This window comes from Chroicocephalus ridibundus, chromosome 3, assembly GCF_963924245.1.
Source record: "Chroicocephalus ridibundus chromosome 3, bChrRid1.1, whole genome shotgun sequence".
NCBI classification, from domain to species: domain Eukaryota; kingdom Metazoa; phylum Chordata; class Aves; order Charadriiformes; family Laridae; genus Chroicocephalus; species Chroicocephalus ridibundus.
The window spans coordinates 128,618,734-128,644,939 of NC_086286.1; the positions used below are offsets into that span (position 1 = coordinate 128,618,734).

At 53.1% G+C, this 26,206-nt stretch overlaps 1 protein-coding gene across 2 annotated transcripts in view; it reads right to left on the bottom strand.

The window, feature by feature from the left end:
* The window catches only part of SELENOI (selenoprotein I), a 32,173-nt gene that overhangs the window by 4,175 nt on the left and 1,792 nt on the right, over positions 1–26,206 (bottom strand). For both annotated transcript variants that reach the window (XM_063330785.1, XM_063330786.1), the window contains exons 2-9: positions 8,883–8,951; positions 8,440–8,548; positions 6,659–6,733; positions 5,927–6,189; positions 3,834–3,942; positions 2,467–2,515; positions 1,797–1,977; positions 798–980 (exon numbers count right to left, since the gene is read on the bottom strand). In XM_063330785.1, coding sequence (XP_063186855.1) covers positions 798–980; positions 1,797–1,977; positions 2,467–2,515; positions 3,834–3,942; positions 5,927–6,189; positions 6,659–6,733; positions 8,440–8,548; positions 8,883–8,951 — 1,038 coding nt within the window. The remainder of the gene's footprint in view (positions 1–797; positions 981–1,796; positions 1,978–2,466; positions 2,516–3,833; positions 3,943–5,926; positions 6,190–6,658; positions 6,734–8,439; positions 8,549–8,882; positions 8,952–26,206) is intronic.

Genomic DNA, 26,206 nt, shown 5'->3' on the forward strand with positions numbered 1-26,206 from the left:
AAGGAGGGTGTACGCACGTGGCAGTGGCCACGCAGGGGACATCGGGTCCCTTGCCTTAGATCCTCAACAGCTTCCTGGGGCATTTCTGAGGGGACTCGGGTCTCCTCTGAGTTTGTTTTTTCTCTTAATCAAAACTCAGGGAGTCTGGCAGAGCCGGCACAGAGCAAGGGCAGCAAATCAGTCCCTGGATCTCTACACAGCCCTTGCAGCAGGGGAGAAGGCATTGCAGCTGCAGTGTCCCCACGTTCCCTAGCAGGGACGTCCCCCCTCCATCCTGGCTCTCCCAGTGACTCCAGCAGAGGACACATCAGCGAGGTCACAGATCGAACCCACCAACCAAAGTAACGTCACCAGCAGTTTAACTTTTTATACTAAGACTCCCAAATTAAGGACATCCTGCCCGTTGTGCAGACAGTTTCTGCTGCTCTGGGTATCTACCGGAGCTGCCCTTCCCACCGCCCGAGGGTGCGGGTCACCCATGCTGCCTTACATCCAAGCTGCAACCACAGCCAGGAGGGGTTAAACATGGCAGCAGAGACGCAAGTATTTGTTTCAAACTAATCTCGGGTCCCACAGCCCCCCGTCGCGTTGTGTGAAGTTCGTTTCAAACCCACGCAAGAGCCCGCACAAGCCTCTCGCCAGGAAGTCAGCTCAAGGTGTGCACGGTCACAGAGAGCAGGAGGAGAGCTTGGCACTCGTGGTTATTCTCACTGACGTTTCTGTTTTTAAGCTCCAAAGAGCTGCAGCACCCAAAGCCCGCGGTCAGAGCACGGCAGCCAAGCCCGAAGTTCACCTACCACGACCACCCCGTAGTGGATGTGCGCCAGGGTGAGGAAAGCAGTTAACAGGTAGAGGAGAAGCGTTTCGCTGCTGGGCACCAACCCGGACATCACCACGAAGAGCACCGCTGCTATGGGGAGCAGCATCCAGTTCAGAGGCTGGCAGCGTGTGCTGCTCATCTGACAGACGATCAGTTGGCACTGGAGGAAGAGAAAACCGTCAGAGCTCGCGCCCAGTACCGACCCTGCAAGGCCAGAGCTGGCCACAGTGCAGAGAGGATGGTCACACACGTGCCAATCGTCTGCACTCACAACTACCATCATGCAATTTCAGCGAGCTTCTCACTCGGGATCTTTCTTTCCATTAGAATTCCTGTGGGACACACGAAGCAAAGCCTAACAAGGCAGGAAGGCAACAGGGAAAAGGCACCAAGGGCATCTTTAGAAGTCAAAGGAGCTCCCTTGAGCTGACCGAGCCGCACCAGCGTTATGCGCACCATCAGCAGAAAATCCTGCCAAGCAGCAGCGCGAGGTGCCGGCCCCAGGGCATGGACACACAGAGCTGCACAGCCACACGTCCCAGGCAACGAGCACAAGTGCCTTTGTTAAGGTCTCAAGCAAGCAAAAACGCAAAATGCGGCTAAATCAGATTTTGACAAAAGCTTTAGTCCCCCCCTTTTTAATTTTATCCCAAAAAAGGAAAGGAACTCCTTCCACACGAGCAGTTTGCTATTCACAACACAGAGGACACACGCGTGTGTAAACACACTCAATTTACCTAATTCTCTAGTTTCTCAAGAGCGAGAGCCGCAGCACAAAATTCACAGACCCCAAACCCCATCTACTTCCCTGTTTGATCTTTCAGTCACAGCAAAACAGGAAAGCTGTTAAATTAATCTTGAAATATCCCTTCTCTCCTCACATTTGAGCTGGTCTTTTTCTTCCAGCTTCCCAAGCATTCTGGCAGGCTTCAGATTCCCCCGGGATAAACTGGAGCATAAAGCAAAAGCCACTTACAGAAATGTTAGCAAAGGCTGTTCCAACCATGAAATAGAAGAGCCTGGGATGGACCTCCAGGATGTCCATCGGGGACACGAAGATCCACGTGGTGCAGAGCAGGAAGAGCAACACTGGGGACACCAGCGGCAGCATGATTTCATACACAGAGTGGTGCTTCAAGGTGTTATTTTTATAGGCCCTGAAAGGGAAGCAAAGACATGAAAATACCCGGAACCACGGCTAAAAAAACCACGGTCTTCAGGAGAAGGCTGCAAAGTCTGATGGGCCATCCTGCTACACAGAACTGCCGACATCAGTCAAATCTGATGGGCCATTCCGCTACCCAAAACTGCTGATATCAGTCACAATGACGGTCAGAGGAGGAAGATACACACCTTCATCGTTAACCAAAAAACCTCTGGGTTGTCTGATTCCCTGGGTTGTGACCAGCAGGACAAGCCCACAAAAGCTGGGGACCCTCCTGCAAGACCCTGCCAAGTCGGCTGCCAGCCCACTCCTCCCAGTGCACCCTGCAAACTGGGACCTTCTGGTGCATCAGAACCATTTTGTCACACTGAAGAAAGCCTGAAAGTCTGAAAACACTAAGGAAACCAAATTCTAAGAGGCTCTGGGGGCTGCTGCGAAGGTGCTGGTGCAGGGAGGGGGGCTTGAGGACGGAGAAACTTACTTGTAGAAGTTGTAGAGGCTCATGGGCAGCGTCACCGTGAGAGCGCAAGCTGGAAGAGAAAAGAGCCACGTTATTGCCCCATGACAGAGGGAGACCATCACGTGCACCCCACGAGCGGGCAGGTGGTTCTGCCCCGGTTTAAGTTGCTCGCCACAAAAATAGCTCAGGGGTGCACCAGGAATAGCTCGGCACGTTTAACAGTAGGTGCTCGTAATTCTGGTCCAAGAGCTGTAATTACAAGTTGAGGTCTGCTATAAATTAAAGACATTTCCATTTGAAAAAGTTGCATTAATGAGCCCAGTATTACGCTTTAAACAGTTATAAAGTTTAATTATAATACTGTCTTTAATGAGACAAGAGATGACTTCAAACTCCACACGTGACATGGCTGTGCACAACAATTTTCAGTCTTCCTCATAAAGCCAATTTGCTCTTTCTCCCACTGCGAGCAAGCATTTCCAGCTGCCGCTGCGCAAAAAAGTTCTTTTCATTTAACTTGACAAATAATACAAAGAGTCTAAATGACTTTGACATTCTAGACCTCAATAGGGAACATCATCCGCTACAGTCAAAGCCCCGAGAGTCTATCACAGCTCCTTCCGTGTTTATCTAGCAGTAGGTGTTTTAACAGAGCTGTAAACATTCCCGCTTTTAATAACCCAACTCTGATCCCAGTGCACAAATCCAGCCAAGGCAGGCATCCTGCTCTAGTTTTCACAAAGGAAAAGTGCATTTATTATTCATATGTTAAGTTAGACGGCTGCCAAAGGAAAGCTCAGAATATCCACCTGATGAAGAAAAACGCAAGCATTAGATTTAACACAGTTCAAGACGTATCGACTTGAAATTAAGCAGTTGCAATTAACCCCTAAAGAAAGGGATATAGACTAAGAAAAATGAAATGAAGAAAGGACTTTTGAGTAAACCCAATTTCGTCGGCAAAGACGGCTCTCCCCCGCTAAGCTTCGCCTGCATTACTCCCCCCTTTGCAGTGGCTCCTTCCGATGGACCGCTGGGGAGAAAGGCTGGGCTTTTATTTAACTTTATTGAATTTTTTTATGTATTTTTCAGGATCGGCACAAAATATATGCAGAGCGTGAGCATAGCTCTCCGCTTCCTTGCTCTTCTGGCCCGCACAGACCCAGGCAGAGTGGAGTTAACCTCTCCACAGGAACTGCAGAAGACAGCAGCGCTTCGAAACGCTGGGGGAGGGCAGGCTGCGGGGACAGCCTCAGCTACGCACTTCAACCCCAGCCAACAGGAGCTCTCAGTACAGCAAACACAACAGCGTTATCATGTAATTAAGACATTGGGTTTCATTAAAAAGGTGGAGTTTAAAAGACAGGCTTCAACATGGAGTTTCTTACCAATAATCATTGCAGTGAATAGGTCTCTATATAAGAAATTAAACAGGAAAGGTGCATACCAGGCCTCAACTCCCACAATGGCCGTCACTATGTAGACAATTGAAATGGTCTGGAAGAAAGCAGAGGACAAGCAGGTGTGAGCCACCCCTTGGGCACATCTGGCAGCACCCACCCGGCAGCTGGACAAGTACGCTCCAAGCCACATCGTGTTCCCTCCTCCCCACTGGCAGGAAGGGGGAAAATAATCCAAAATAACCCACAAACATCCCATGTTACAAGATCAGGTCTAACAAGTGCAGTAGCTGAGAAGGATAGGACCCAGAGCTGCTCCTGGCAGCGGGAGCAGAGATGTCCTCGTGCAGCTTGAACTCACAAGATGCTCAAAGCACCAAAAAGAGTTTTTACACTACGAGTTGCCGTGACCCTGGAGGGTTCATTCAGGGACTCTGTCTTACCCATCTGGCGAGGCGATTACAGGGAGAAAGCTAACAAGGGATATTGCAGTTTCAGCAGTAACCCCAAAGCTGGGTGAAACATGCTGCAGGACAGCTCAGCCCTCTACCCCCTGCCCTTCTGCAAGAGGCAGAGATCCCAAAGCATTAAGGTGAAGCAATGCTTCTGGAGAAGGGTCAGAGGGGACCGGCCACGGTCTCCTTTTACGAGCAGAGACGATTATTGCAATTAATGCAGCTGCATTAACTGAACTCTCCTTCCAACTTGTTGCATTTCCCACCCAGTGCCTGATAAGAACGATGGAATTGCCCAGGTTGGAAGGGACCTTTCAGATCATCAAGTCCAACCATCAACCCAACACTGACAAGGCCACCACTACCCCATGTCCCTCAGCACCACGTCTGCCCGGCTTTTCAATCCCTCCAGGGATGGCGACTCCACCACTGCCCTGGGCAGCCTCTTCCAATGCTTCACAACCCTTTCAGTGTAAAAATTCTTCCTAATATCCATCCTAAACCTCCCCTGGTGCAACTTGAGGCCATTTCCTCCTGTCGTATCACCTCTTCCTTGGGAGAAGAGAAGAACTGCGTGCTGCGCGGGGCGGTGAGATCGCACCCTGGTTAGGAAGTGCAGCCACAAGCAGGAAAGGTGAATTCTATCATCCAGAGCTTGCTCCCAGTTCTGACGGGCTCTTCAGAAAGAGCTTCCTGCAGAGAAGTCCTAATGAGAGCTGGACTTGCCAACATACCTAAGGGTCCCACACCATCAGTCTCAACATCAACTGCCCTGTTACAATGGTACAGAGGGCACCTCCCCAGGAACCTTCGCTCCAAGCACAGCAATTAACATGCCAATTAGTTACTCTGCTACATTTTGGCACGCATCCCATTAGTGCCAAAAAGCATCCCAAACCTCTAGACTTGAATTTACCTATGCTGGTACAACGCAGAAAATTAACTAGGCAACAATTTAGGTGGCCAAAACACGCATCTTGGGACAGCAGAAACCAGGCAGAGGAAACACATGGCAATACCCGTTCTTCAAACTTTGGTTTTTGTGGACTGTCCATCTACAAAAGCTACTCAGAACAAAATAAAAACGAAACCACACAAACCTCCTTGGATTTAACGGTTTTGAGCAGGTGAACTCTGGTGCCATGACCCCCGCTCATTAAAGCAATTAAAGCTCAAAGTCATACAGTCTTATAGAATCACAGAATGGTTAGAGTTGGAAGGGATCTTGAAGATCAGCCAGTTCCAACCCCCTGCCCTGGGCAGGGACACCTCCCACCAGCCCCGGTTGCTCCAAGCCCCGGCCAACCTGGCCTTGAACCCCTCCAGGGATGGGGCAGCCACAGCTTCTCTGGGCAACCTGGGCCAGGGGCTCACTCCCCTCACACCAAGGAATTTCCTCCTCATACCTAATCTAAGTCTACCCTTGGAGAGCTCTTCTCCTCCACAATGCCCGGAGACAGGCTGAAGACACGGACCTCCAGAGCGTAATGCAGTGACCAATTCACCAGGCTCTGGACACGAACCAGCGCTGCTCGCATCCCTCGCACACCTCAGCGGGGACTATCACACGCCAGCGCTTTATCCAGCTTCTGCTGAAGCCGAGCAGCGGCTGCGGCTTGCACTTACCACCTGGCTGATGTCATATCCCCAGGGCAGGAAGAGGATCCCCGTGTTATACTTCTCCCAGTGGGAGAGGATGAATGAAAACAAGACCACCCACAAGAGGAGGTAGAGAACGAAGACACTGACGCCCGTGGAGCCCCGTCCAAAGGTGGAGTAGACCGTCACCACAAAGTAGACGCATGCCCAGCTGTCCAGGCCATGATCAAAGAGCTCTCCCAGGGGCGTGCTGGAGTTGGTCCGGCGAGCCTGCTTCCCATCAACGCCATCTGGGAAGAGAAGGAGAAATGGGGAGTTTTGCTGGACACCCTCATGCAAAGCAACGGGCCGGCTTCTGGCTGACAAAGCGTGCAGTCAGTGAAGAGCAGCTTCCACCACCTCCATCCTCTAATGGGGAGTGTGCTTCTCACCCCTCCTCGCTCTACTCAAGACTGAAAAATGCAATAAAGTCTGACAAGATTACATTTATTTAAATGAGACCAAAGACAGAATTTCACAATTCGTCTCAAAGTCAGTTCCAGCATCCTCCTTTCACACCAGCTGCTCCAGGACAACTTCCTCCTGTCCACTTTGCCAAGCAGCTCCCAGAAACTGCTCTTGCAGCCCGCGCCGCAGTTGGGTCAGTGCATGGCAGAAGCCCAGGATTTCTCAACAGGCTCAGAGATAAGACAACACGCAGCCGCAGCGTGAAAAGATCACAGACACAACCCCCCATGAAACAACGAGATAAAGTCTTACCTAACGTATAGGCAATGAAGTTGAGGAGACCCACAATGACCCACACACCGTTTGGAACGTGCTGGTGATCAGGAGCTGCAGAGATCAGAAGGACCCAAGTCAGGGCAGCTCAGTATGTACTTTGAGTGAGTTTATTTTGGCACAAAGACCAGCAGCTCACTAAGACAAAGCACCTACACAACTCAAACAGTGAAACTGAGATGTTAGCGTTCCAGGACACGATGGAAGAGCCAGGTCAATAAGGACTTTGATGTCATTGTCCTCTGTCCCAAGCTCCCCGAAGTCACAGGATCTAAGAACTGCTCTGCTAAAACACTTGCCCGTAGAGCATCAAGTGGAGCCTCTTTGAGGTGTGGTAACACCTTGCCTCTGCAGACACAGTCTCCAGTCTGCATCCTGCCAATTGAAATAGTTCCTCCTTAACAACCTCTCCACCTCCTCCAGCACCCTTTGGGCAGATAGCCAGCTCAGATGTCTGCAACTGAGGGAGTCCAAAAGGCACGTTTGAAAAAAGCAGGACGGGGCACGGCTTCTTGGCAGCAGCCTCACAGGAGGGCACATGGAGGTCTCCTAGGGGGAAGAATGATTCCACGGAATGCCAACTCTTGTTTCCTCAGAGCAGCACAATGGTGCCTTTCCAGCAGCAAACAGAAGGCATCAAGTCTACAAAAGCATCCATGGAGGAGGGAAGGCAGAAGCTTCTGGAGACCTCACCAGCAAAATGAAGTAGAACATGCATAACACGTATGTAAAAGGGTCCCAAAGCACGAGCTTCACCATGCTGTTGGCAGAGCCCAAGTTTTTGGACGTCTGATGTCCTGGGGATTCTCACACTGAACTTCCTTCCCTGAGCTACTGTCAGCTTTTTCTCCCTATGGCTCACGGACCAAAAGTCAGTTCAAACCTCAGCTAACAGCCACAGATGCCACCCGGGCTTTTGAAAGCCTGGCATATTGACAACAGTACTCGCCTACCTATCGATAAAGGCAATGCCAAGAAACCGATATTTTTCCTACTTAACTGTGTTTTGATGATTGGCCCAGTTTTAGAAGAACTAGATGAACTCTTCTGAGCAATCTAAACTAAACCAGGCAGGGGCAAAGGGAGAGAAAAATATAGAGAGGAAGCTATTGATAAGTGACTGAGAGTTATCATGCTGTATTAATCTTTTCCCTGGGACACTCCCATGAGGAAGGGGACACAACTGAACCTTTGGATTCACAAACAGATGAACATGGGCACTGCTAAAGGTTTAAAGCTGTGCATATGCTTGCAGAATGGTGAAACCGAGAAAGAGGATTTTGCCTTTGTTAATCTGAATGTGGTGCTGGCATGTTCTTGCAAGAGGGTAATTAGCTGGGATGCAAGGAACAAGGCTCTACCTGCTGACTTCAGGGAAGCAGTTTCCCACGTTACCCTGTTAGATTTTAAAATAGACCAGGGGCATTAGAAGGTTTAAAAAAAAAAACAACAAAACAAACAGGGCACTTGGTTCTTGTCTGCTCTGTAGGCAGAGCCAATTCCTACTCAAAATTTTGGCTGTTTGCTCCTCCACTGCCAGCCAGGTGCACGTCCACCCAGCAGGAAGGCATATTATTCGGACAAGTCCTCATCATGAAGCCCAGCGAGTTCAACCCTGTCCCTTCTCTGGCACAGCCACCTGCCTCTGGGAATGCCCAGACTAAGAGGCCTTATCAACGAGCACCAGAAGTCACTGCAGAGGAGGTGACAGACTTCACCGCTCCAACACTTCGCATCCGAACAGGAACATGCAGCCTTACCAGAAGCATAAAAGTCAGGGTCGAAGTATGCCATGAGGAAGAAGTTGAAGACAAGCAGCAGGAAGCCAGAAAACGTTATCAAATTTGGGGCCAGCCAGGTAGGGAAGATCTATGGGAAAGCAGCAAAAGAACACATGAACTCGTTAAAACATGTAATATGGACCAAGTGCTGCTCCCAGCCACAGCAGAGACCTGGTTACAATCGTCTGGGCGTTAGACAACACCACTTAGTCGCATCCGGCACGTCACGGGGCAGCAGGAATCACAGAAGCTTTAGGCTGCGATGCAGTGAGCTCGGGGCAGGCTGCAGGCTGGAAGGCAGCACCCTTTGTAATTAGTTGCACCACAAACGAAGCAGGGCTTTTCAGCTGACAGTTTTACAGAGAAGACTTTGTGGTGACTGGAGTTCTGCTGTCCCACCCAGGGCCAGGACGAGGTCTCACCTTCACTATCGTGTTCCAGAAGGGATGCATGACGTACAGAGACAGGGGGTTGCTGTCCACGGCACTGTACTGTGAACGACAAGGGACAAACGAAAAACAATAGTTAGGGCTCCAACAACACTCGCAAAAAGCCAGAGATCACGAATATTGAGCTTTCCATGAGGACACCTGCTACCCGAGTCTCGGCATTGCAAGAACACTCGTTTCAGGGATGAAGCCTCAGCAGGGATGGAGCTAAACTACCCGAAAAGCGCCAGCAACACTGCCCATGGACCCACAGAGGCAGCTCTTGGGTGCGACATCTCATTTCCGCACCCGAATCCCTCCCTTCCACAAGGAGCAGCCCCACAGGAGAAGTCTGCAGCTTGTTTCTGGAAGGTGGGCAGGGACTCAAGGACACACAACCACTTTTGCAGCCAATGCTCCCACCAGAGCCCTGCACCTCGATGGCCATGCCGCAGGCCTGGTGGCACTCTTCACGAGCTGGAGAAGAAGTGACAGTCCCATGGCCTCAAGCACCCACACCATGGGACCAACCCACAGAGGACAGCTTAGCATGCTCTTGCTTGAGCGACCCTGTAGACTCCTGCCCCACAAGACAAGCAGGACCAGGGACCTTCTAGGCTCAGCACCCAAAGGCGCCATGCAGAAGGGCAGGAGGAGACTTCCCCACCAACCATGAGAGCTGGGACCATTCCTGGTCTGCAAGGTCCTCAGCTCCCACATCCTGGCACCCCTTTCACCAACTGCTGCAGGAGGACAGCAATGAACCCCCCTTGGTGGGGTCCCCAAAACAGGAGACTGTTCTCTGACAGACAGGACACCAACAGGGAGCTTCAAGGGACACATTTCTGTGCTGACAGCTCTGAGTGCCCCAGACACAACCAGTGACTGACACCAGAGGTCCTGCACAAGAGCGGGGATGCTTCGGTCAAGGACTATTCCCATTGAGATGGCAGCTGTCACTGTCTCGCCCATCTCCAGTCATCTGGGAGAGACTTTCTCCTTCTGGAAAGACGGCAGACATTTATGAGCAAGGTCTTCAACCCTCTCCCTCGTCCTACAGATACCCCCAAACACCACGTACACCACCATACCACCACACACCCACAAGTATCCCCACATCCCGCACATCCCGTCACCGTTTCAGGCCCAGAAGCTCATTCGGCACTAAAGAGAGACACAGAGGCACCAGCTTCCCAGTGCAGCCATGCAGGTGACCTGGGCCGGTTCGTGGGCACCACGGGACACGGGGCTCCCAGCCCCACCGCAGCAGGGGACAGAGATTGGGACCAGTAAGGGAGCAAAGTGATCGTAGCAGAACAAGCGACAGATTTCACTGTTTCGAGGTAGGACCCATGTCATTTTTCCTTACTCGGTTAGGGCAGAGCAGTTGGCAGCAGTTGCCTGCTGACCTGCTGAAGGGTCAGTATCTGGCTCCTTGCCTGTGTCCAGCTCGGTGAGCTGGAGTCCGCGTTCCCAAAGGGGGAGGATCGGTGGGTGAACATCAGGAGGCCCTGGGGTACCCCATGCAGGACGGGGCTCAGAGGGCTCCTCTCCATTATGGAGCTGAGATTTCCGCAGAGGCAGCTGCTGCCCTTGGGAAATGGGATAGGAAGAGCCCTTCCCCCTCACCCCACTGCTTTTAGATCATTTGAGGTGGCTGGGGTGTGCACGTGGTGGGGAAAATAAAAATAGAAATAAAAATCAAAGACCTAGACAAGCCATGAAACAGTTTCCAGTTAGAAAGTTAAAATTTGACATAATTTGGCTCTCAGGAGCACCACGAGCTGCTATCTGCTCCCCGGCTCACAGCCCCTTCCTAGCCAAGATTACCCTGTCTAAAGTCCTCTTCCCCAACTAACACTTCGATAAGAATCTCAAGAAAAATTTCACAGGCTACAAACCTCCTTGGCTCCCATGCTCAGTGCCGAGCAGGGCAGCTCCTGGGGCCCACTCACCCACGGTCAGGACAACCCCCCGCAGCCCCCAGCACCGGCGTCCGCTGCCATCCCACGCATATCTAATACCAAATTTAAGAGCAGTGTTATGGAAAGCAATCAAATCAAAGCCTCCAGCCCTCCTGCACCCCCATGGATGTAACCCATGAACTCCCTGAGATAAGGGGAGCATGGCTGGTAAAAGGAACCATCAGCAGAAAGCAGCTCCGGGTCCCCACCCTCCCCACGGCCTTCAGTCAGCCACCACCTCTGCACCCACGGCTTCTCCCTCCCTCCGTGCTCCTCTCCTCGGATGGAAATGCTGGAAGCAAAGGGGACAGCTTATCCGTTTCAAAACCTGGGAAGAAAGCAGCGGGAAAGGGCAAAGCAACACCTCACAAGAGATGCCAGCATGAGGAAGGTCTCGTCGGGCTCTGAGCACACACGCTAAGAGCTTACAGCATTTGTTCCTAACTGGGGGAATCCCATCCTTGGCAAGCATTTCTGTACCCCCACCAGCCATTCCCTGCCCTCCCGTGACGGATCGGGCCATCCCGCTGGGGGTTCACCCGGTGCTTACATCCCCACGCCAGCAAACCCATAGGAGCTGCAGAGCAAGTGGCAGCAAACCCCCAAACTCGACGCCGTATGGAGGTGAGGTTTAAGCCCCAAGGAATTTCCATCCCAGCTTAATGCAATTTCAGGGGACAGAATTCCAGACTCTTTACAAGATAATAGGATTTGAACCACTGGAGGAGGAGAGCTGGAGACTAAATCTCATTATCCCCAAACCAGCCTGGAACAAGAAAACAGACGCAAGGCTTGGAGCGAGGCAGGGGAATCGCTCTGGAGTTCCTGTGCTCATGTTTGTAAGGTAGCTCGGGGAAGTTTCCCCAGACCCATGTCCCAGGAAGCTTTCCCCTCTTCCCCCCATGCTTGGGGACTGGGGATAATAGTCAATAAGCAGCTTTTCCCCATGGTCACACATGTTCCCACCTTGCCTGCAGAACTCAAAGACCTGGAATGACCCGTTCCTCGGGGGAGAGGGCAGCTGTTTTGCAGAGGTTTCCTGGCACAACCACCCCAGCTTCAACCGGTCTCCTGGAGGGACGCTTTGCCTGCTGAGCAAGGCAGGTCAGTGCTCTGCCAGCTCAGAGGACAGCAGCAGAACAAAGCGACGGAGCTGGGGCTGGCTCTGGCGCCAGGCTGCCTGCCACCCCAAGGGACAAGGCTGCCTGCCCAGGACAGCCGCCTGCCAGAACGCCAATGACCTGCCAGGCATCTTCAGTGACAAAACTCAAAAACATCCGCCATACCCTGCCTCACCACGACTGCTTTTCATCATTTGGTTTCCTTCCTACAGGCATTCCATCTCTTTACCTTTCTGCACCAGCAAGAACGGCTTCCAGACATGCACGGCACATGAGCGCTCTGCTCCGTAGGGGACAGCAAGCCAGCGGCGTTGCTGGGGACACTGGCAAAAGGTGAAGAAGGAGGGACAGGCAACATGAGCACAGTCACCACCTCCTCAGGGTGCAGGGCCTCTGCGTGGCCAGAGCTGGAAGCAAAGCAAGCTGTGGAGATACTTATCTTGCAGCTCACTCCACTGGCTGCTCACCCTCAGCCCACGCCATGGGAAGAGGACAGGCTGAGAGAGCTGGGGGGGTTCAGCCTGGAGAAGAGAAGGCTCCGCGGAGACCTTCCAGCCCCTGCCAGTCCCTCAAGGGGCTCCAGGAAAGCTGGGGAGGGACTCTGGAGCAGGGAGGGGAGCCGTGGGACGAGGGGGAAGGGTTTTACACTGGAAGAGGGGAGATTTAGGTGAGATATTGGGAAGAAATCCTTTGGTGTGAGGGGGGTGAGCCCCTGGCCCAGGTTGCCCAGAGAAGCTGTGGCTGCCCCATCCCTGGAAGGGTTCAAGGCCAGGTTGGCCGGGGCTTGGAGCAACCTGGTCTAGTGGAAGATGTCCCTGTCCAGGGCAGGGGTTGGACTAGATGGCCTTTAAGGAGGTCCCTTCCCACCCAAACCATTCTGTGATCACACGATTCTAAGAGAGCGATGGAGGCAGCCGCCTGTCCTTGAAGGAAGCCAGGAGCCAGGCTCCTCGTTCCTACGTCAGCCCTCTAGGGTCAACGTGTTTGGAGACTGACATTCCCAGAGAAACACAGGCTCGGGATATGTGTCCCGCTCTGCCCGTTCATACACACTTGTGCCTTGGATCAAAGCTGAGGAAGGGACCTATCCTCCCCCAGAGCTGGTCTCACTCTGCTGCTGTGGTTGTTCTGATGAAACACTCTCAAGGCCCCAGACACGGCGGTGTTTCAACTCACCACACTCTGTCACTCACACACCTCGTCCTTGCTGCAAATTAGCATCATCTTTTCCATTTCAATCCATACACGCTGGTCTAGTGACTCACGCATGTGACTTATCCTTCTCTAAGTCATTTTTCTGCCACCAGCTAGGACTCTGATTTCTCCCTCATTTTCAGGGAGAGAAGGTCAAACAAAAAGCTTGAGCGCACGGAAGGAATTCTGTACACCCCAGAGCTTCCTTCTCAAAGGAGACAGACACTTGTAACGGGCCCTGCTCTGAAATAGCCCCGTGCATGCAGACAGCACTTCTCCTTATGATTGCAGGCGGGGCGGTCCCCTTGGGATTTTGTTTTCAACTTCTCAAGAAAAGAGCAAAGCCAATTTTGCAGCAACCACCTCATCACACACACCACGCGGCCGCAGCATCCCCTGCGTCCCGTCTGTGCCAGGACGGCCACGGGATCGCTTGCCCCTGGCTCGCTCCATCCAGAGGGTCCCGGCTGCCACGGAGCCATCAGCAGTAAGCTGACTGCCCTCATGGGATTTAAAGACACAAATGGTTCGTACAGCTTAAAAACAACATTAATCATGCAACCAGGATGTTTCTGGAAGATCCAAATACATTTCCAAGGAGGAAAAAAAAAAAAAAAATGCAGATTTATAGCCCAGATTCTACTAATAGCCTTCCTGTCCAGAAAAACAATTCCACTTTTAAGTAATCAGGTTACCCGGAGCCAGCAGCAGATGGAACACCGTTGCCCTGGTGCCCCGGGCACATCGGTGACAGACATCCAAAGGGATCCAGGGTGGGCCAGGGGAGGACAGCGCTGGTGGCACAGGCACCAGCACTAGGGACAGCAAGAAAAGATGGATTTATACACTCCATTTTGCTCGCAGACACTTTGGCAAGCTCCGCAGCAGCCTGCACTGCCGGCCACGAGCCCACGTTTCACCACTTGCACCAGCGGCAGGAGCAAGGCAGAGGGAGCCTCGGCAGAGCAGCTCCAGCAAGTCCATACGGCCGTTTCCTATAAATCTCCTTATGTACAAAGAGGGCACAAGGCTAAGAACCTTCTCCCATCAGGCTTGAGATAAGCCAGGAGGCAGCGAACACGACAATCCCCGGCGAACGTAACTGAGCAGAGCCGTGCCAGTGCAAACACGTCACGTTTGCACTATGCCCACACGCCACTGATGCGGGAGAAGTCACACCATGCCTTAACGGTACTTATTAACTCGAGCCCTGTTTATCTTTTCTAAGGTCACTTCTCAGCTGGCATAAGAATGGAGCACGTTGGCAGTGGTAAACCTGCCACCAGCACAGGAGCCCAGGGGTTTGGCTCCCACCAGCAGAAGGCAGCACGGAGGATGTCCCGTCTGCCTGCCCCAGCTTCAACGCCAGCATCGCTTCCCTCCTCCCGCCTGGTTCTCACCATGCGGGTTTTCGACATCTAAAGATGCTTCAAAACACACCACACAGGGAGCCCAGCAAGGTCAGAGCCCCTCTCCTCCAAGAGGAGCTGCTGCACCAAGCAGAAGTCTCCTTCCTGCTCCCCAGGTCCCATGGGGTGTGCAAATTCATTGGGAAAACCAGATTTCTGCCCTGCCGACACTCTCTCACGTTCAGAGCCTCAGCTCTTGCTAGCACCAGCTGGGAGATTATCCCCCACCTTCCGCAGGCACGGACGTGGGACCACTCCTCCAGCAATGCTGATGAGCACCAGGGAGAAGCTCGCTCTTCCCTGCAGCTCTGGGGACAGAAGAGGTTTTTAGTGGCTGGGGAGCACACAGCAACAGCCCCACACTGGCAGGGGAAGAGCAGAAAGAGGGGAGATTTAGACTACATATAAGGAAGAAATTCTTTGGTGTGAGGGGGTGAGCCCCTGGCCCAGGTTGCCCAGAGAAGCTGTGGCTGCCCCATCCCTGGAGGGGTTCAAGGCCAGGTTGGCCGGGGCTTGGAGCAACCTGGGCTGGTGGGAGGTGTCCCTGCCCAGGGCAGGGGGGTGGAACTATAAGGTCTTTAGGGTCCTGTCCAACCCAAACAATTCTACGATTCTACAAGGAATTGGCTGTAGGGAGAGCAATGCTCATCAGGACAACGGCTCTACCTCCAAGCAGAGGTACTGCAGGGGGATAAAACAAGGACACTTGGATGCAAGTGGTCCGGGCAGAGCTGATACACGGCACACCTCCACCCAGCCTCACCCAGACCTGGCCCCTCCACGGGCCAGACTCACAGAACGGATGGCAACAGAAGGGACCTCTGGAGATCATCCCGTCCAACCCCCGGCCAGAGCAGGGTCACCCAGAGCAGGTGGCACAGGAACGCGTCCAGGCGGGGTTGGAATGTCTCCAGAGACGGAGACTCCCCCACCTCTCCGGGCAGCCTGTGCCAGGGCCCTGCCACCCTCACAGCAAAGAAGTTCCTCCTCATGTTGAGATGGAACTTCCCATGGTCAAGTTTGTGCCCGTTGCCCCTTGTCCTGTCCCTGGGCACCACTGAGAAGAGTCTGGTCCCATCCTCCTGACACCCACCCTTTAGCTATTGCTGAGCATTGATGAGATCCCTCTCAGCCTGCTCTGCTCCAGCTGAACAGCCCCAGGGCTCTCGGCCCTTCCTCAGCACAGAGATGCTCCAGCCCCTCAGCATCTTCGTAGCCTCCGCTGTCCCCTCCCCAGCAGTTCCCTGTCCTTCTGGAACCAGGGAGCCCAGAAGTGGCCCCAGTGCTCCAGCTGTGGCCTCCCCGGGGCAGAGCAGAGGGGGAAGATGACGTCCCTCCACCTGCTGATCGACCCAAGACCTGCTGGACTCACTCTCCAGCACGGTGGCTAATAAAGGGACCTGTGGTCACCCCAGGAGCTCACCGTACAAAGACCCACCCGATAGGGACCGCACACTTGAGTCAATCGTCATCCAGAGGGCTGCAGCTCTGTGCTGGCACCAGGGTCACCCCGCGGTGGGACGGAGCAGACAGCCAGCCCCACCACCCTACTGCCGAGTCCCAGCCCCATCCCATCACTGGGCTGGAGGGGAAGAAATCATTTCTCTGCGGATACGTAACATGGAGCAACACTTGATGTTGATGGCAGGCTTCAGCAAACAGCCTGCCAGTTTCCACTGCACCCAGGAGCTCTCTCTGTTTGGGAGCATTAAATATCCATGAATATGGGTCACCACCGCTTCCGCTGCGGTTTGAGGTGATCAGCTGCAGAGAGGATGCACAGATGGTGAGCACAGGAGTGGGAAAGATGAACCTTCAGGGGCCTGAGGCAGGGATGCAGTTAGAGGAGGATCAGCCTGTGATGAACCTCTGGAGTGGGAATTGAGGCATCAGGGCAGTGACTCCGGGAAGGAAAAACAGGGGGAGGAAGAAAAGGCAGAAGCCAAAATGCACAAACAGGAAGCCTGTTACAATAACGCTGCGACAGCCAACCTTCCTATTGCTGCCAGAGCTGTTTCAGGCTTCGAACGAGAGGGCTGAAGTACCTGGGGGGATCAGTTTTGCAAGCCTGCTCCTGATGCCCAAGGAGAACAGAAGGGACGAGGGCGAGCACGGCAGCGCGACCCAGGCAAGGAGACAGGGGAAGAGGCAGAGGCCACTCTCCATCTCCATCCCCAACCCCAGGCACACTTCGACACCCACCCTGTGCCCTCCGGAGGGCATTCAGACCCAGCAGACCACCCCAAACCCCATTTTCTGCTGGGTCAATGAGGTGAATTGTCCCCTCCAGGCAAGGCTGCCCCTCACAGTGGCGGTGAGCCTCCGGGGAGGTGCAGACGCTTTTAAGATCGTAGCCCCAGTCTCCTCGCCAGAGGACCAGGAGGCCTCGGCAGAACTGGGCCAAATCCAGGAAAGAGCCAGGTTTGATGCCAACCCACCAACCAGGAGAACACACAAGTCAGCGCAAGAAAAGAGAATTTGTTACAATCCCTAGAAAAAGAAATCAAGTTGAACTTCTAAGTGTACCTATCAAAGGAAAACACAAGCCCACGCACATCAGGAGATGATTACAGATGAAGCAAGGCAGTGCGGGGAAGGAGGGGGAAGACTACCTTCAAGTTTCGACAGAGCCTGTGTGAAAGGCACAAACAAAACACTTTTTTCCAAAGCACCTCACCCTCTACAGCGCGTAACACTCTGCCTCTCTGTACCCCTCATCCCGCCTCTCCACAAAGAGGAAATTCACAATTAACAGGAAAAAAAAGCTGCGTTACTTCGTGAGCCCTGACATCCTGCTTTGTGCAAGACCTGAAGCACATCAAGTCAGGTCAATTATACAAGCCCCAGTAACGCAGCCATTTTCTCAGCCAGCTACGGGAAGTGATACCTCAATTTCCACAATGCACTCCAGTTCTCTTCCAAACAGTCCCAACAGCCAAACGCTTGCTGTTAATTAGCGGAGAGCAACTTTTATGACGGAGTTCATTGTGGCCAAGATTCAACATGCACCAGTAAACATCGCGGTAAACTTTCAGGGCAATTAAAGAGACCCAAGATGGACTGACAAGCAGTCCATGCTATTTTGCTAAGTGACTGCTTCGCACATCTTGCCACACTGGGCAAGAACTCAGGGCAGAGCTGCGACCCAGCTCTGTTTCCTACTCCTCCATTGCACCCACACCCAGGAGAAAGGCACCTGGTTTTAGCAGATGTCCCCAGCCACCAGCTGGGCACAGCAATCTTCTGTTTCTGTGGGGCAAAGGATGCAGTGGGACGCGGGCAGCAGTCAGTCGGGCAGAGCAGGAGTTGCATCCTTCACCTGCACAGCAAGAGAAGAGCCAGGAGGGCTCCACTGCAGCCTTCGGTACCTAAAGGGCACTTATAGGAAAGACGGGGACAACCTTTTTAGCAGGGCTTGTTGTGAAAGGACAAGGGGTGATGGCTTTAAACTAAAAGAGGGAAGATTTAGATTAGATATTAGGAAGAAATTGTTTACAATGAAGGTGGTGAGCCCCTGGCCCAGGTTGCCCAGAGAAGCTGTGGCTGCCCCATCCCTGGAAACATCCCAGGCCAGGTTGGACGGGGCTTGGAGCAACCTGGTGTAGTTGAAGATGTCCCTGCCCGTGGCAGGGTGTTGGACTAGATGGCCTTTAAAGGTCCCTTCCCACCCAAACCATTCTATGATTCGATGACAGGACAAGGAGTCCACTACCTGCCCCCATCACACACACAAGCCACCCAGTTCATGCCTTTAAGGGTAGGGACTGCGGTGAAAAACCCACCCAGGCAGGAGCACAGAGCCAGAGCCAGCTCCCCTCCCCAGAAGTAAAGGGCAGAGAGGTGGTTTGCACCAGGACAAGCCTCACCCAAACCATGCAGAGAAGAGCAGCCCTGGCCCAACAGAGGTGCTGTTTGGTAGCCAATACAGCCGAGCTGCATGTCCCCGGACAAGTCATCTTCTCATACAAAACCCCACAGAGGTCTGAAGTTCTTCCTGGGAAACCCTGCAGGACCCACTGCGCGCTGAAGCAGCAGTAGGTCCCCAGCCACAAAAGGCTTCATCACTGCCACTGTGTGGCTAAAAACAGAGCGTCTGCGAATCCCCCACCAAAGCATGGTTCAACATCTTTGATACCCTGCAGAGCAAAGGCCACCACTCAGAAACCAGACCTGCAGCAGCAGAAAACAGCAGCAATTTCAGGATTGTTGAAGATGGAAAGATGTAAACACACACACAGACTAGGTCCCAGGAGCGGAACTGGCTCATCACTCATCACGACCTTACAACACACATCAAAAGTGTCTCTAGAAAGCAAGACAGATCCCTTACTCTCATCTACTGCTTAACACAGAGCAAAAGCTCAGTCAAGGCTCATCAGCCAGGTCATTTCCAGTTAACCTGTAAGTGCTGCTACTGCCTCCTCCAAGCACTAGGCTGGGCAGAGGTTCAAAATCCTGAATTTAACTGCAGAACAGGAGAAGAAAGAAGAAAAACGCCTCTAATTTTTACAGCTGCTCACCTTAAAAGTCATGAAGTCTAGGAGGAGTTCTGGACTTCTTTACTGCATCCTCCACAGCACAGCCGAGCTGCACCTTGGGAAGCTGCACGCTGCCTAAAGGCAGACACACGCAGTCTCAGAGCAATTAAGAGAGCCCTCGGGGAAGGAGTTAAGTGATTCAAGGAGAGGGCCCAAAGGCTTTCCCTCCTTCACACCCTTCCTGCTAAGGAGCTGTGGGAGAAGGCGAGCTGTTTGTCTGGGGGCAAGGAAGACTGGCCTTTTAATCACCATGGCCTCAAGCCTCACATCCACATTGCTACCATCAAAAAGCTTTCCTTTCTACTGCTCTCACTACCAGTTTTGTTGTTCCACTGGTCTGGACTGCCACTGGCACATATAGGTGTCTCTGCTCGGCAGAGTAAACCCTGCAGAGATCTCTTTAGGGCTCATCTTTCCAGAGCAGCCTATAAATCCTGCCAGGGACAGCTTCCAGCCATCTGCTTCCTGCAGTGCAGCATCTGTAGCCCTGCTCTCCATGGCACTCAAAGTCTAAAGGCAAGAGGATTTCTTGAGGCTGGGTGAGGGGAAGAGCACCCTCTGCTTCAGGGCAGAGAGGACACCACCAGTCCTGCTTCATGCTGTTTGCTTAAGGGACCTGTAGAAACTGGTCCATCGACAGCCAAAGTGTGACACACACACGACTCATGGATCTGCCTGGCAGGTCTGCCGGCGGTGCTGGCTCGGGCTGGTGACAGCCCAGGAGATCAGGGGTTCCCACCTGGAAGAAGGGTGCAGAAAAGGCAGAAGAACATCCAGGAGGAGAGTAGTTCCCACAATAAAAAGAAATCCTTTAAGCTAGATGCTTTGGTGCATTCAGCACACCAGGTCTCCCAAGCTAAGGTCTCGTCTGGCGCTGCAGGACAAGCATGCTCAATACGCTACTGCAAACCCTGTGGCGACCCTGACCTAGAAACTGCTGTAGATGAAGAAGTCACCGACCCACGCTGCAGTCAGCCTGAGTGTGCCCAGGCCTCTGCTGTGCTACACAGATCCCTCATGCCAGGATAAACTCAGCCAACTCATTGCAGCGGAGGAGCCTGTGGGCAGCTCCCACTCAGTATCCGTGACTGGGCCACCTGCGCATCCTTGCCTTTATCAAGAAATGCAGCAAGAAGCTCTCATGTGAACATTCTTTCCATCTGACACTGGAAACAAGGAATAGAGTTGTTTTTCTGTAAGAAAATCCTATAAAAGCCCGAATGAGTGAAATGGGGGAAATATCTTCCATGGTCAGGGTCTGCCCAGCACACCACACGTGGATCGGAGGCCTGTCTGATGCTACACTGCCTGTGGTTCCCATCATCTAAAGGGATGTAAGATTATCTATACTATTCTCTCCTTACAGTGCTAGCTCTAATAAACAGTATTTTTAATGGCACCTCACAGAGCCTTAGTGCCTTTCTTATTGGGATAACAGACCAGCACCTCCCATTGCAAAACCTCTGCTATGTATGAGCCCACCACAGGGCTTGCACGCTCTCAGACACGCAGCTATGCTCAGCGCAAGATGCTTTCTCCACCCTCAGGAGCAAGCAGTCGGAGAAGAGCCCTGCTTTCCCAAGGCAAGCAATGTCACCCCTCGCTGCTGCAGCCGTCCTCGGTGCCTCGGTCGAAGATTGATGCTGGGACCTGCCGACAGCCTCCATGCTAGGAGAATGGTACCAGCTGTGCTAGGAGAATGGTACCAGCTCACAGCAGGTCACCAGCCAAACCCATAGCAAAATACAGGTCACTGCAGAGAGATGGTGGGATGAACAGCGAGTCTGGACACTTTTTCTTAGTGCTTGAGCACTGCTGGCTGCTCCCAGGCCTCAGCACAGCAGGCATGTGGCAGCAGACACCAAGAGGACTTCATTTCACTGCCCACGCAGGTAGCAAGACAAAGAGCCTCTTCACAAGAGCCACCAGGCAGCGGGCTGCCACCAGCCTCCCTTGCGCCGCTGCTGGGTGCGTGCTCCCCATGGGCTGCCATCACCAGCTCCTGCTCAGAAGCCAGGACACAGAAATGGAAGGATTTTAGGGTGCAGTCGCTTTGCTATAAAAGGCACTTCCCAAGCCCCAATTCACTTTCCTCTTACTGAGCTTATACTGGCACCCAAAGCCTCTGGGGTGAGACACCAGCCTGTCCCACCTTTGGACCCAAATAAGACACACGTCATTGCCTTCCTCTGGTGAGACAGCTCGGTCCCTCCCATGCCACATGTAAGGAGTGGCACTCCCACATCCTTCTTCACTGCTGTTCCCCCCAAACCATTGCTCCTGAGGGCAGATAACACGTACCCTTCAGGAAAGCCCAAGGTCCAGCCAGCCTAACAACAGAGGCTCATTCCTGCACTTCCACCCAGCTCACACGATGAGGCAAACACACAGAGACCACTCACACACGTGGCCAGGGCCCCGTACGCAACACACATCACTAGAGTACTCTCCCTGCTTCTACGTGAGCTGGATGAAAGAGCCATACAGCGACCACACAGCTGGCTGTAAGATGTGCCCCAGGAACAGTCATCGGCGACTCCATCGTACCAGAAGACACCAGTACAGCGCAGGACCCCACAGGGCAGAGCTGAATAAAGCAGAACCACAAGCAGCTAAAGCAACACCAGGCAAGGAAATGCAGGGCACGTGACTGGAATGCAAAAAGACAGTGACAAACCATGAAAGCTGTCTGTAATGAACAGGACACGTGAAGTTGGAGGGCTCTGCCCTCACTTGTGGTCAGTCTCACTTCCCACAGCTGCTTTTGGCACCGTGGCAGCTGCAAGCGCACCCCCCCCAACCCACTGAAATGAACCGCAAGAGTCACGATGCCGCAGAAAGTGGCATGCAGTTCATCAAGCAGAAGTAATACGAGTGCTGCATGCAAAGCACGAAGCCATCCTTCCCCTCTCCGCGGCGCTGGCGAGGCTCCAACTCGCATGCTTCATCCAGCTCTGGGCACCACACTCGGGAAAGGCAGAGACCACCTGCACAAGGGAGAGTTGTTTGGGTTGCCCTGTGAAAACAGGACTCGGAGGCAGCCTGGAGGGAAGAAAGGGGTAGGTCTTTCTCCTAGAGAAAGCAAAGTAGGAGCAGACACCTCTGTGAACGTTCCAGACAGTTCCATTCCCCCCCCCTCCCCATAACTTTGTAGAAGAAGGTTGCCCAGAAGCCTGCCAGAAAGCGATTTGCAGGCAGGTTTTTAAGCAGCAGATCATGACCTCTGGCATCCAACTGCAAGGTTTACACTCAGAACCAGCAGTGCCTGGCTGCATCTTTCTTGGCAGAGGACATTCAATACTTAACACTAACAGAGCGTCTGGTTTTGGCAGAGGACATTCAATACTCAACAACAGCAGAGCGCCTGGTTTGTTTTTCTTCTCAAGGTCAACACACGCATCCTGCTCTACAGCCTCAAAACAAGAGCTTTATTTTTGATATCAAGACCTCCACCCTGCCAGAAGCATCAATCATCTGCGCTGGGCTGACAAGCGGAGGAAGTGCTGGAGCAGATACGCTTAGGATGTGTCCGGCTCTCTGACCGCCGCAAAAGCGTCTCCTGGGGGAAGCCTCAGCACACTGCTGCCAGGCAGGGATGTAATGCACCACAGAACGGTTTGGGTGGGAAGGGACCTTAAAGGCCACCCAGCGCCACCCCCTGCCCTGGGCAGGGACACCTCCCACCAGCCCAGGTTGCTCCATGCCCCAGCCAACCTGGCCTTGAACCCCTCCAGGGATGGGGCAGCCACAGCTTCTCTGGGCAACCTGGGCCAGGGGCTCACCCCCCTCACACCAAAGAATTTCTTCCTCAGATCTAATCTAAATCTCCCGTCTTTCAATTTACAACTGTTACCCCTCATCCTAGCTATTTGTTATGGCAGAGAAACCCTTCCTTCCCATTTTAGGTTAGCTTAACTTCATTGTCTCCGAGGGTACATATGCTGCACCCAAATCCCACAGTCTCCTACTGAAGAAGTGTCACGTACAATTAAAAGCTCTCTGATAACGCTGCACTTGTTGCTGCACAGCTTCCTCAGGCAGTGGAACTCTTCAGTGTCCCTTCAAGAGCAGCAAAAGGACAGTTCCCCTGACACCTCTACCACCTGTGGCACCGAGCCAGCCTGTGACAGAAGGAGCGTACACCTACCTCTCCCCCAGCCAGCAGAAATGTGCACGCTGCAAAGCTAAAACCATCTGGACTCCTGACTCGCCGCTTCCCATATGCGCTCCTGGCAGCAACGGGAGGAGTAAACCAGCCAGGGCTGGAGAAAGCTGTGGAACATCTTGCATGAAGCTCTTCTGTATCGGCTCCAGGGACGCTAGCTCCTCCCCGAGAGCAGGGACATGTTCCTTCCCTTGGACACACGTTGCCTCCTCCATACCTCCCCAAATCTGCTTGCCCTTCTCCAAATGTATTGTGTGCAGTCTGGAGAGCAACTGCCAGGTACAGCTTAAAGGCTGAGGCAGAGTCAAAGGCTGTGGTGCCATTTGTGGTAGGAACCGCTGGAATCTTCCCGCGGCGGGTTTGGTTCTGACCACACATCACCTTTTTGGCTGGGTCCCACCCCAGCCACTCAGTCCTACCTGCTTTCCAGCTACACTGGCTTCAGGTAGATATTCAAGTTACACAACGTGAGCCATCTTCTCAGGTGACCTGCTGTGCTGCTGCCACACACCAACCTCTTCCACCAAGGTTAAAAACACAGGCCCACTTTGGGGACGAGGCAGAGAAAGCAGCTCAGCAACAGCTAAATTACTCTTCTGTTACTTTGCGTTGCCATCCACGCATATCCCACACTGCTCCTTCCTTGCCCTGTCCATTTGGGATGACAACTTAGGCTGTTCCAAAAGTTTTTGGGGCAAGAAGAGTTAGTTGTACCCAGAAGGTCAACCGGCTTTTCATCAACAGAGCAGTGATGGGTCTAGAGTCACACCTTCAAGGCAAGGGAAGGGGAAAGCAGGACAAGCCTCAATGCCTAAAGCAAGGCTGGGATATGTGACCCAGTATCAGAGATTTCTGCCTGGATCAGCCACTTTCTCAAGGTTAAAATAGCAAAGAAAGAGAAAAGCTGCCCAAGCAAACAAGGCACATAGGAAGGGAGCAGTGCAAAGAGACCACCTGGGGTTTCATCACCCTCCCGGGGCAGGCCGGCGTGTCAGCACCGATTGCTCTTCTCAATACAGTTTATTGCAATCTCCAGCAAAGCGCTTTCACCCACAGGTGCTCACGGAGGAGGATCAGCACTGGGCAGAATGCTGCTCTTTGAGGGCCAAGTGTGAACCCGCCCACTCTTATCAAAGTCCCTGTTGACTCAGTAAAACCACAATCTCTCCAGCAAAGCTACTTCTGCCAGCACGACCGCACTCCTGCCCTCAGGGCGTACGCGGCTTTATTGGCCTCTGCCTGTTGGTTCAGCCAGGCCAGGGCAGGAGCAACACCTCCATGGGAGACCTGCTCACACATTTCACCCCTATGCCATTGGAAAACAAGGCCAGTAAACTCAACACCAGTGTGTAACTGGTGACAGTAAGCGTCTGACACCACCCACACCATGCTTTATGTGCAAGATGGGACTTTCCTCCTCACCCTGGTCTGCATTCAGGGTCCTGTTCACAGATTTAACTGCAACAGCGTTTCCATCAGAGGTGTCTCCAGAAAGACGATGACCCGGGAGCAGGTCTTTGGTGCCTGCTACACAGACGAGAAGGTCACTGCAATTGTCTGGACCCTCCCAAGTTCAACTACCAGCACCATCTGTACAGGGTGGAGACCCCATTCTCAACACACAGGTACTGGGAACGGAAGGCAGCAACACCACAAATCCCCCCAGGCACTACTGGAAACAGGCTGAAGACACAACAGTCTCCCTCTTGAAACAAAAGCATTGTCTTCACAGGAGCAAAATCAGTCACTTTGGGAGGCCTGGCTCAAAGCTGAGTGCGTTTTGGTTACCTTTCCCCAGCACTCACACAAAACCGCTTTCCTGCCTTTCTAAACATAAAGTTTACTGACGAACCCCCATACAATCCATCTTCCACAGGGAACCTCGTGCAACCTGTCACATTGGTCAAACCCGCTCTACCAAGTCCACATCAGCTCTGAGTGTGCAAAAGCAAAGCATGAGCAAGCCCTGACCACTGCTGCCCTCGCAGACTGCTCCACGAGGAGATGAGACCCACGCAGCCAGCCTCAGTCAGCTATGCAAGGCAGAATGTCACCTCCTTCGCTCCCTGAATGCGTCAGACTTGTCCTAACTGTCCTGCATGCCCAAATGACACCCCATGAACCACCCTGGAAGGACAACTTCAACGTGGCCCAATGTGATGGATCCTAGAACAAGTGCAAAGCTAAGGAGAAGGTGAGGTTCGGCCTCACCTCAGCTAATCCTTTTAGCTTCACTGCTGGTGCAAGAGAAGAAAAAATATGTCAAACACCATCCCCTCCACAGAAACACACAATCCAGGGTTCCCCTATGTTAAGGATGCCACCTACTTCAACCCAAAAACAGCCCGTAGGGATTTAAACTGCCACAGCAGAGCCCATTTGCACTTACAGCAGCTTCCTTCAAAGGTTTCCAGTGCTTTGAACAAGACGCAGACTGGCACGCTTGCACGAGGAGGCGGGGATGATGTCTGGCACATTTCTGTGGGTCTGACTGCGCAGAGAGGGGCTGCAGGGCAGGAGCAAGGTGGTCCTGAGCTAATGTGGGGGGAGCCCCTGGGCTGGCCATACTCCCACTGCGACACAGACCTGCACCCACACAGAGCTCCTTCCTGCGCAGCCCCTTCATGGCAAGGGAGGCCACGGCCATCCTCACTGCGTAGGGTGACATGCCACAGCTACCTCTCTCAACCATGTCCCTGACAGGCCAGGAAAGGGTGGGGGCAAAGTGCTTCAAATCACACCCACACAGCAATGACCCCCCCACTCCCAGGGACAGCCCGGGGGGACACGCACAGCAAATGTGATGACACCCCACTCAGAAATGTTGTACTGTGCTGTACTGTAGCACGTGAAGGAGGGACGGGATGCCATCCAGAGGGACCCGGACAGGCTGGAGAAGTGGGTCCATGTGAACCTCATGGGGTCCA